The sequence below is a fragment of the Belonocnema kinseyi genome, chromosome 5, assembly GCF_010883055.1.
Source record: "Belonocnema kinseyi isolate 2016_QV_RU_SX_M_011 chromosome 5, B_treatae_v1, whole genome shotgun sequence".
Lineage (NCBI taxonomy): Eukaryota > Metazoa > Arthropoda > Insecta > Hymenoptera > Cynipidae > Belonocnema > Belonocnema kinseyi.
In genome coordinates, this window is record NC_046661.1 from 71017557 (window position 1) to 71029810 (window position 12254).

The 12254-nt window shown below is 33.4% G+C and overlaps 1 protein-coding gene across 5 annotated transcripts in view; it reads left to right on the forward strand.

Annotated features, from left to right (window-relative positions):
- LOC117173207 (glucose dehydrogenase [FAD, quinone]-like) overlaps positions 1-12234 on the forward strand; it is a 164928-nt gene extending 152694 nt beyond the window's left edge. For 3 of the 5 annotated variants that reach the window (XM_033361651.1, XM_033361650.1, XM_033361649.1), the window contains 4 exons: positions 1910-2375; positions 10594-10964; positions 11305-11399; positions 11497-12234. In XM_033361651.1, coding sequence (XP_033217542.1) covers positions 1910-2375; positions 10594-10964; positions 11305-11399; positions 11497-11635 — 1071 coding nt within the window. In that variant the 3' untranslated portion in view covers positions 11636-12234. Of the gene's footprint in view, positions 1-1909; positions 2376-10593; positions 10965-11304; positions 11400-11485 lie in introns of all 5 variants that reach the window. The other 2 variants (XM_033361653.1, XM_033361652.1) reach the window with 2 other exon arrangements.
- Positions 12235-12254: the final 20 nt, after the last annotated feature.

Consider the following 12254-nt stretch of genomic DNA (forward strand, 5'->3'; position numbering starts at 1 on the left):
ATTTTTTTTTAATTTACTCTGACTTAGCGTAACCCATAAATTCCATAAATGCTTACATTATTGAAATCAAAATATTTAAAATCTCATCTACCATTTCGAAGAATTACGTATCAATGTAAACTAAATTTGATCGACTAATTTTTATTTTAATTGAGTACCTTTAAATTCGTAAGCAGCGTCTCCAAACACCCCGAGTATAGATTTTCAAGCTCGTATATCTTGTTTTTCCAAATTCGGGAACCGGCATCTTGAATCCACTATCTTGAATTTTAATATTTACAATTTCTGAATTCAGATTCGCAATCAGCACCCTTCAAAACACCGTTATAAAAATTTTGAAAATAATCGAACGTTTATTCAGCATACTCGTCCGCCATTTTGTTTTTGGAATTTTTGATATCGAGTTCGTAATCAGCAACCTTGCAAAGTCTATTATACCAATTTTGAAAAGAATTGAAAGTTTATTAGGCATACTCGTCCGCCATATTCGATCCGCCATTTTGTTTTCTGAATTGTTGACATCGGATTCGTAAACACCGACTTCAAAAACTCGTAAGTAATAGAATTTGGCCCATTTTATGAACATTTTCTAATTTTGGCCACCTTTTTCCGATTTATGACCACTGTGTGGCAGCGTAAAACACTGTTTTAACTTGATATTCGTTTATAGTTTTTTGCGTAGTCCACCAAAAATACTTTTTTTACGGCAAAATGATGATTATAGCTTTTTTCTTGGAATAAAACAGTTGACATAAAAATTCTTGTATTTCGAAATACTGATTTTTATAGTTTAAATATTCCTATAGTATTTCAAAGGAATCTGTTATATCATCAGAGATTGTCATCTTACCGACAGTAGATCAACCCTTCAAACCATGAAGGCAGAAAATCTAGACAATATTGATCAAGTTAAGAATCTTCAATGACAGAAAATGCTTAACGTCTTAATCAGACTAGATGGAAAATAATATTTTCAAATTAAAATTATTTCCTGAATAAAAGATCCTACTCCATCTTCACTCCATTGGGAATCAAACCACAAAACTTCCCAATGGAGTGAAGATGGAGTAGGATCTTTTTTCAGAAAATAATTTTAATTTGAAACTTTTATTTTCCATCTAGTCTGATTAAGGCGTGAAGCATTTTCTGGTTTTGAAGATTCTTAACTTGATCGATATTGTGTATATTTTCTGCCTTCATGGTTTGGAGGGTTGATCTACTATCGGTAAGGTACAATCTCTGATGGTGTAGCAGATAAATTAAAAAATAACTACTTGTATTATTAAATCCTAGCTAAAAATTAGCGTTATTTTCTTGAATTAAGAGGTCTTATTCTGATCCCTTTAATAGCTTAATTGGAAAAGCACCTGACCGGAAATCAAAAGGTTTGTGGTTCGATTCCCAATGGAGTGTAGATGGAGTAGGATCTTGTTTTGAGGAAATAATTTTAGTTCCGATGGTACTTTAAAATTTATTTTTACCACTTTATTATACATTAATATATTTTATTGATGTGCCAGGCAGTGATAATGATTTATAATATTTGGGATATATTTTTTAAAGTAAGGCTTTGTTCATTAAAATAATTCACAGTTCATGTGAAAATAGACGAGGAATTATTGATCGGGACGAATCGATTGACCTATATATTTTCACATTTTATTGAAGAGTAAAGTAGTTAAAGTAATTTAAAAATAGGGTTTTTAAAATTAAAAACTTTTCCATCGACATAATTCAAAGTTGAACAATTTTTGCTTCTTTACTTACAATTTTCAAGAAATAATAAAGTAAGTTTTACAATAATTAGAATCGTCATGATTACTGGATTGTAATAATATCTTTTATAGATAGTATAGGATTAGCTACATTAATTTGCTATATTTCATGCTACTTACGTTAATTTTTCTAGGATGGAGAATACAGAGCAGCTCGAGCAACAAAAGAAATCATCGTTAGTGGTGGGGCAGTGAACTCTCCGCAACTTTTACTCCTTTCAGGTATAGGACCTGCGGCGCATTTAAAATCAGTGAACGTCCAAGTCATAAAAGATCTTCCTGGCGTTGGTGAGAATCTCCATAATCACGTATCTTACACCATATCTTGGGATATTAATGAACGCGATGAGTACTACTTGAATTGGGCGGCGGCCACAGAATATTTGAATAACCAGAGAGGGATTATGGCGTCGACTGGGTTGGCACAGATCACGGGTATCATCCCTTCAAGATATACTACACCCGAGCATCCGGACCTTCAATTTTTCTTTGGAGGTTATCAGGCTTCTTGTGCCACAACAGGAGAAGTTGGAGCACTCATGAGCAATGGACCGAGGAGAATTAGCATCTCACCAACTCATTTGCAGCCCCGAAGTAAAGGTAAACATCTTGAAAATAACTTTAGTTACCTTTAGTAGAGACAAAATAAGGTATCCGTTTCATTCGTGTGATTTATTACGCGTGTACTTATAAATTAACATTCCTCATTTTATGATAAAATATAAAAATATCGTACTATTTTCCCAAAGTAGCAAAAAATATTATCGGAACAGAAAGCTCCGGCAAAATTTGCCGGTGCTCCATACCCAGCCATAATAATTTTTATATTATATTAGATTTCAGTAAATACAAAATATTTAATAATAGTTGATCGTTTCCTGGCAAAATGTACTCTCCCAGTAATTTGCAGTGAAATTCAAATACGTGATAACCGTCATTTTTCATGAATTCTTCATCATTTGTAAAATTTTCTACAATTGTCCCACTTCTAATAAAAAACCTGTAGTTTTTAGCAGAATACTAAGGTGTTTTTAAGAAATAAATTTGAAAAAGTGTAATCACTACAAATCCATAAATAAATTAGGTAATGATCGCTTATTACATTTTTAAGCCCCTCCCTAATGTAATGATTCTTCTATAGTAGGTGTATGCAAGCTTAATAGGCAGTAAATTTATATATTCCCTTTTCCGCCCAAAGGTCATATGTAATTTACCTGCTGCCTCTCCTGTATAAAATTGGTACAGCAGTGTATTTATTTATCATGATCATCATGAGGCAATAATAATATAGCGTACCTTGCAACAAGACTTAATTTTAGAAATGTGTCCACAATAAAATTCTTGTCAAAAGAAAAAATATTTGGCATGAGCATCTAGATCATTAAGTATGTTAATTGTTCACCTCAGAGGTCCAGGGTTCGATCCCTGAGCTGGTACCTCTGGAAATTTTTCTATGTACCTTTACCGAGGTTGTGGTAATTCAGAACCCACCTTAAGTTGTCGGTCCCTCCATCGTGTATTTGACTGCAACCCAGTCCATCAATGACGGGGTAAAAGCTAGGCATTGTCCAATATGTCAGGACAGACTGCTCTCATCAGATCCCTTGATTGAATTATAAAAATGCATCCGTGACTGATGACTGATCACGGGACATCCCGTGCAAAATAATCAAATAAAAATCCAACTCTTACCAAAAATGCCTTCGACATTTTGGGCAGTAACCATCTTAAGCCTGTGCAAACATTAAATATAAATAAAATAATAATGGTAGCTCTAGGAAAGCATCCAGAGGTGAATATTGTCACCTCCAATGCTCGTGGCCGCTCGTAATTGCATACCTACAACATCATCGCAAGAGGTTTCAAACATCGCATTGGATTGACTTATAACTACCCAATCTCACCAGTCACTTAACTTAGTCCGTGGCTATGATTTATAACTGGGTTCACTTGAGAAAAGTTTTAAATAAAAAATAAATAATAATAATAATAATAATAAAAATAACAGCCCCTAAGCGAATTTCTTTCCTACATTTTTTCTATATATTTTGACATGAAATAATGTACGAGATTGAAATCGCGCAATTAACAGCACTGTTCAACAAACCTAAAATAAAATTGTTGCAATAGAAATATATTTGCTCGTAAATTGTACTACTTTATCAGTATACCATGTGTATAAATGAAGTAAATTGATGCCAGGCACTTTACAAAATATTACGTATATTTTATATATAATAGAAGTTTTACAATTTATTAAACAGCAATACAATATTTCTTCACATAATATCTTGCATGCATCAGATTGTTAAAAGCGTACTCTACAGCCTACAGGAATTATCTCACATTTTTCAAGTGCAACAATAACAAGAAAACCTTCAAAAGAATTTAGGACGACACGACTGTACGTGCTTGTACACCAGGTTGTTAAAATGATAACCTACAGGAAATTTCTCAGATTTAAAAGTTCAAAAACAGTAGGAATATCTTTGAACGAAGTTAGGACGAACCCAGTGTACTTGGACGTACATCAGATTGTCAGAACCAAACTTTAGGGGAATTATCTCATATTTCAAAGTTCAATAATATTGAAAACACCTTCACGTACATTTAGGACAAACCAGCTGTGCCAAGTTTGTACTTACTGCAACTAGATTTGGTCTTGTGATATTTAAATTTCAAAATTCTAGTGAATTTGTGTAAACTATGCTTTCGCAAACCGGGTGCACGACCAGGTACACCAGATCGTCCAAACTGCTGTTATTTTTCGTATTATTAACATCAAATTTCAAAAAAGTTCTTACAAAATGTGCCTTTAGGAACTTAATGCATGGTCAGTTATACCAAAACTAGGCTAACTGCACAAGCGGGTAGGCCATGGTTGTCCAAGGGGCATCTAGAAATATTTTTTTTATAATTGAACTTCAAGATTTAAGAAAGTTCTGGTAAAACATGCTTTTAGCAAAACATTGCATGATCATGTGCATAAAAGTTTAATCTAACTGTATCTAGATTTGTTTTTATTATTGTAAAGCCTTAAAATTTTAAAGAGTTCCTGTAGAATATGCTTTCAGCCAACTGTCATACGTCTAAGAAATCCGGGATTGTCCTAACTGCACCTAGCTTTGTTTTTGCTATTTTTGACGTTCAAAATCATTAAGAGTTTATGTAGACTATGCTTTTAGCAATTTGGCACGTCAGGATTGGTGTAGCTAAATTAAGGGTTGTTATTGTTATTATTAAACTTCAACATTTAATAGATCCTTGCAGGCTATGTTTTTAGCAATTTGGTTCCTATCGGGGTACACCGAGATAGTCCTGATTGCATATTGAGTTGTTTTTGTTATTGTTGAACCTTAAAATTTAGAAGAGATCCTGTAGACCTCCTGAAGTATCTAGAGTTGTTTTTATTATTTTTATGCTTCAAATTTAAAAGAGTTCCTGTAGATTTTGCTTCAAATGTACTAATGTATGGCCAGGCACACATGGGCCGTCCTACCCACTTCGAGAGTTGTTTTTGTTAATATTAAACTTCAAACTTAAAAATATTGTCTGTAAAATAAGCCTCCTAACAAGTACACCAGACTCGTCCTACTAGCATCTTGACTTGGTTTTGTTATTTTCAAGCTACAAAATTTAACAGAGTTCCTGTGGATTTTATTTCTAACAACCTAGTGTACCACCAGATAGATCGCGTCGATCTATCTAAATCTCAAGTGGTTTATGTTCTTCTTGAACTTCAAAATTTATACCATGAGTTAAGAAGCATCGTGTGCGACGTGTTACATCAGCGTAGTCCTATCTGCATCGAATGTTGTTTTTGTTATTTTCTAACTTCAAAATTTAAGGAATCTCTTGTAGGCTACCCTTTTGGCAACCTGGTGCACAACCAGATACACCGGGGTCAGGTATACTTTTGCTACTTTCGAACTTTAAAATGTAAAAAATGTTCTGTACACTATGCTTTTAGCAATATAGTCGAAGATCAGGTACACAGTGGTCATCCTTGCAACATCGTGGACGACCAGTTGCATCGGAATAATTCTAACTGCATCTATGGTTATTCTTATTATTGTTAAAATTCGAAATTTAAGAGAGTTTTTTTAGACTCAGTGTTCAAAAAATAATAGGTTGAATCTAATCAGCATTAAGACAAAACTGTCAAGAGGGATCCTGTCAAGAGGGGTCGCACTGTTTCGCTCAGTTTTTCAAGGCGATACAGAATCAAGCTGGTTTTAAAATATACTTCTATTAAATCCAAAGCACCTATTATCAATGAATCAACTATCGAAAAAAGTTCTCTAAAATCGTAGGAATTGTTTTGAAAATGTATTGAATTAGTTGCCAAGAAATAAGCGAGTGAAAATAGATTCATGGGCTCTTTTAGTAATTCATCTACTAATTCGAAGAAAATTGAAACAATTTTCGGACAAAAATTGTTTTTAATTCAATTCATGAAGGATAATAAATCATTTATTATTTTACAAACAAATTTCATACAAAATTGCAATTGATTATAAAATTTGTTACCTATCTGTCAACCTAACGCATCAGGTATTGATGATTCAACAAATCCATTTTTTCAACTGGAGCGGCAAAAAATTAGACGAAACTCTTACTTACTTATCATGCTTAGTCAATCTTTAACAACTGATGATTGTTTAAACAAATTAAATTAAAAAATTCACTGTTTGTCTATATTGAGAGTTAAAAACTTGGTTTTTTCAACTGAATACAATGTAACTGACTGATTTCTAGACCTTTAAGGAGCCTGAATGACAATAAAAAATGTTCACGTTAAACAACAATGGTAGTTTTGTAATGACTCTGTGCCATCGATAGATAGCAATTGACAATTGCTGAACAAACTTGACTTGACAAAAGCCTCTGCGGATATTTGCAAAGGTGAAATATGGATTTTTCGGAGAACCTAACTGTTAATAACTACCTTTGAGGTTTTTGAGATACCTTCATAACGATCCACTATTATGACTGTCATTAATAATTTCATAGAAAAATCGTTGATCAAAGACCATGAGTCATGGATTGCAAGAGGTGGTAATCAGTCGGCGTGATGTCTGGATAATACGGTGCACTATAGGTCAAATTGCATTTTTCTAGTTTAAAATATCATATAACGAGAAAGAATAAAGATATCTTGATAAATAAAAAAAGTAAATTTCGTGTTACATGGAATAAAGAAAAATATATAAGCATGTCTACATAACTTATTTTAGGGGTTGAAGTAAGGGGTGAAATGGAGCACGTTCAAAACGCCGATGAACATTTGCTTTTCTTATTGCTGAATATCAAAGGGAAATCATGATATCGACACCAAGTTTTTTTAGATTCTAGTAAATGTAATGCAGATTAAGGATAAAAATATTAGGATACTATCAATTCCTTAATTAGGGTTTGAAATAAGGGATGAGTGGCTAAAAATCATAAAGTTCGCTGAAAAAAATTGTAAAAGGTTTTCGTGGAGGATAAAAACGATTCTAGTAAGCATTTATTTAAAATCCTTAACTGTATATGTGGTTTCTCGCTAGCATTCTCCTTTCTGGGGGTCGAAATGGACAGCGAGAATCTGAAAACGCGAAATATTGCAGAATGAAATTGCAAATGGTTTTCGTGGGGGTTGAATATAATTTCGGGAACCATTTCTGCATTATTCTCTACTGTGCGGATGGCTCCTCGTTCCCCCCACTCTAGGGTATATTCAAAGAACTGGTTTTGAAGACCTGATCATTATTAAAATGAAATTTAAAAAATAATTGTTTGTAACTTGTAATTCTCTATTTCTAATCAAGTTATGTTTATTGAACTTTTATAATAGTAATTTTGTTTTTACACAACATAAGCGTTCGACAAACTTTCAGATGGACAGACTGCGGACAACTGCAAAGTCTTTACAACGTTCTTACAATGTTGTTAGGTCGTTAAAACAACTTTTATTTTCAACGTTACAACTTTTTTAATGAATATATTTTTTAATTTAACACATTTATGAGAGAGAGAGAGAGAGAGAGAGATAATTATATTATTATTTTAATAAATTATTGATAAAATATTGATACGATCTTGTACCAATAATTTATTTAAATAATAATATAATAAAAGACGACTCCGAGTACTTTTTTTATTATGATTTATTCAAAAAAATATAGATATTATAAATTTTATTGTAATATTTGTATTTTTTGAATGCAAAAAAAGTAAGAAAATGTAGATTATTATTACCGCATGTTTCTTAAAAATAGTGAAGTCGCACTTACTGCAAAATTATAAATAATCTGCTTAATTTATATTATGTTCTTACACAATCTAGATTACACTGCAAAATAAATAATAATGGCTTTAAGAAATGTATTCTCCCAGAAAAATAATTGGCGTATGTGTTCTAGTTTAAAGGTAGACCATTAACAATTTAATTAGTACATATATTCAAATGTTAACGTGAAGTCACGAAAAAAATAGGTCTCGAGAACGCCTTCTTCGAATATACCCTACAGTGGGGGGGGGGGGGGGGGGGGGGGGGGGGCGAGGAACCATACACACACTAGAGAATAATGCAAAAATGGTTGTCGAAATGATATTCAACTGCCCCAAAAACCATTTGTAATTTTATACTGCGAAATTTCGCATTTTCAGATTCTCGCTGTCCATTTCCCCCCCTAGAGAGCAGAATGATATTAAGAATTCATCCATACAATCGAGGATTTTGAAGCAATGGTTATTAGAATCGTTTTTACCTCCCATGAAAATCCTTCACAACGATTTCCAGCGAATTTTCTGATTTTTAGCCACTCACCTCTTACTTTAACCCCTACAATAAGCAATAAAGGCATTCTTAAACATATTTCTTTAATCCACGTAACATGAACATTATTTTTAAAAGAATTTTGGTAACTTATCTCTACTCTTTCTCATTACATTAGATTTTAAACCACAAAAATGCAATTTTACCTATAGTGCGGTGGGTAGGGTACGACTTCCCATTTAGGCGTTTACAAGTATGTTTTGACAGGCTTTTCAACGTAACGTCAAGAGTTGGCATGCAGAAGAAAAAATCTATCGTATATCTGCTTGTATTCGATAAAGGACGCCCGTGATGGTTTCTTTAGGTTTTGGTTTTGGTTTCACCAAATACAGAGCTTCGGTCCATGTATATTAGGTTTCGGTTTTGATATAGATGGTTGGCCGGGCTCACCCCACGATTTCCTACGCTTAGGGTCATCTTGGCGAATCCACGTCTTACCAGTATCAATACGATGCAAAAATTCTTTTCGATTTTGCCGTTAGAGTAGCTGCTCATAAACGAAAAATGTCCTCTCCACGTCTCTTGGCTTCAGTTCGTTCGACACCTAATGTTCTTGCTTTTGGCCATATCTAATGCATGTAAGTGTCTAGAAATGGTCGAGCGATCAACTTGCAATGATTCTTGCAAGCTCATCTTGCGTTTGACAAAGGGCCTTCACCAAGTAACGTCTCCAATTTCTCATCCTCGATCTTTTTCGGATTGCCTAGAATTTCTTTGTCCTCCGTGTCGAAATCGCCACTTTAAAATTTTTGAAGCTAGTACATACACGTTTTAAACAATAGAGTATAATCCCCTGAGTTTCTAAAAGCAATCGATGACTTTCAGCAGCACTCTTCTTCAAATTGAAAAAGAAGTGTAAAGCTACCCGCTGATGGTGTTTTATTGGTGCGTAATCCGATATCTTTAATGTTAGAAAACGATGCTGTTCACACTTTTGTAAAAGTACACCCGACAAAAGTTAAGGCCACATGCTGGGGCTTTTAAATGCATATAGTAACGATATGCCTCCATGCGATAGAGTACAAGTAGCGCCATCTGTTTGAAATCCCTCGAAAATAATGCATGCTCCCAAAATATCTACTTGATTTCATTTTAATTTAAACAGAACATTGCAATTTTACCCTAACGGTTTTCACGCGTTTGAATAGGGCTTTCTCAAATTATTATATCGATGTGTCTAAATGACGAGGTGCTATCTCGGTAAGACGAAATGAGAAGGTGCCATGTCGGGTGGCAGAAAATGGACGCGGATTAGATATCATTCGGAACACCAAAGCCCTCTAAAGTAGAAAATCTTTTTATTTGGTTTTGGTGAGATGGCACCTTGTCATTTGGACACGTCAATATTTAATTTTCAAAATAGCAGCTTTTCTTTACGGCGTTGTGCGTTTGGTTCGTTGATGCGTGTCGAGTTAAAAAATAATAAAAATTGTTTCTTTTATCTGTCAATTCTTTATCTTAATTTAACTTACCTGAAAATATGCTTATATATATGATTCTGAATAATGGTAGCCTTAAAAACTGTTATTAATTAAAATTAACCTCCTAATATTTTCTGATGATTTCATCATCTTAAAAATCTCGAATATTTTTCCAGATCTCAACTGATAGATAAAATCTTTTTATTAATATTTTAACAAATTCTATAAGTCTACAAATTTTATCTCATTACACTTTTTATTTTTAGACTTTTCACTACCAATACGATAAAATATTATTAACCCCACAAGAGCTCGTTTTACTACAATGCAACTGTTTTTTTATGAGTCATGTCAATACCTGAAATCAGCCCTATAATCGTATTGTCTTTTTACATTGTTATGAATTGTAAATGGTCAGTTGTGTATAAAGTATGCATAATGTATTTTGTATAATAAAAATACAATTTTTCCATCTGGACGTATAATCAAAGCTAGAATGCATTATAATTAAATTTCACTTATATTAACAGCTTTCAAGAACACACACAAATAAATTTCCTCAATTATTTTGTTTTAGGAACGCTTCGATTAGCTAACAATAATCCATTTACTCACCCGATTATCAACGCAAATTACCTGAATGACTCTCAAGATCGGGCGATTCTAGTAGAAGGTATACAGACGGCTCTTTCATTCTCTAAAACCAACGCTTTGGCAAAATACAAATTAACTTTGGCGAATCGTCCTCTTTCGGCATGTTCAATGTATATGTTCCTCACTGCTGAATACTGGGATTGCGCTATTCGTCAAGACACTGGACCTGAAAATCATCCAGCTGGATCATGCAAAATGGGTCCTCCAACAGACCCTATGGCGGTGGTGGACCCTGAATTAAGGGTATATGGAATCACTGGATTACGAGTTGCTGACGCTTCTATAATGCCACAGGTGAAAAAATATGAATGTTATTACTTAAAGGGCTCGAAAACATATATAGTCACGCAAGTATCTTGCCTTAACCCAGACCCTTAAGAAACTATTTAAAGTAGGTTTAAAAAGTTTATAATGGTAAGAGCATAAACTGGAAAGACAACTAGACCATTAATGATGAAAATAGCCCAAGTTCCGACGGAACACTTAGGAACTTAACGGGACTCTTAACTTAAGAATATTTAAACTTTCAGTTTAGATTTTAAACTTGAGTTTAACCTGAAATTTTGCGATCCCTGTTTTAAATATGCTTAACTATTTTTTCCTTCAGCTCATTTTTGTTTCTTTTAATTTCAAGGTGACATCTGGAAATACTGCAGCTCCGTCAATGATGATTGGAGAAAGAGCCGCTGCTTTTATCAAAAAAGATTGGGGAGTTCCGAAAACAACTTGGTAAGAAAAGTTGTCAGTTTTATATTTAATTTATAAAGTCTATTCAATAAAGTTTAGTTAAATTCGAACTTTTTCATGCTCATTAGCTCTTCTGCAGCAAAGGACAATTCATTGGACCTACTCCTATGGGCAATACGATATCTGGATATCAATCAAGATCTATGGCGTCGGCGATGACATTCTCAATGTCTGTCATTAAAAATCGCCAATACTTCAGGCTGTGCTATTCAAGCTGATAATTTTTATTTTCGTCAATATTTTCTGATATCGTTTTTAGAAAAATACGATTGTACGAACGATTTACAAAATAATTGCATAGGATAATGATTCTCAGCGGTCACTGCGACAGAATATCATTATTCTGCAGCATTCTAAAATATTTTAATTAGCACAAAATTGCACAAATCTATTATTCTTTGTAAGAAATTCCATCTTTTATAATATTTTTATTAGTAGGAACTATAAAATGTGCTGGAGTGGATTCAAATGATGCATTTTCGAGAAATATGTATTTAAAGTGGCAGATAAATTTTAATTCAGGTTTTGCATCAATGTTTTCCATTAGCATAATAACGTATTCTGGTAATCAAGGGCATGTGATACTTCGTTGTCTAATAAACCGGGTTCAGATCCCTCGGTTTTTTCCACAAAAATGAAAAATTTTGAAAACTGAAATCGTAGATGCTACCAAATATTACAAAGGACGTTCAGAGACTTTTTTAGGGATGATAAAAAAATTATTTTGTTGAATGAAAATTTTATGCATGCTCAATATGTTGAGGTTAGGATCGTTTTTCAGCTATCTGTAGATCATAAAGATTTAGCCAGGCCGATACTGTCAGTGGCACTCAAGAA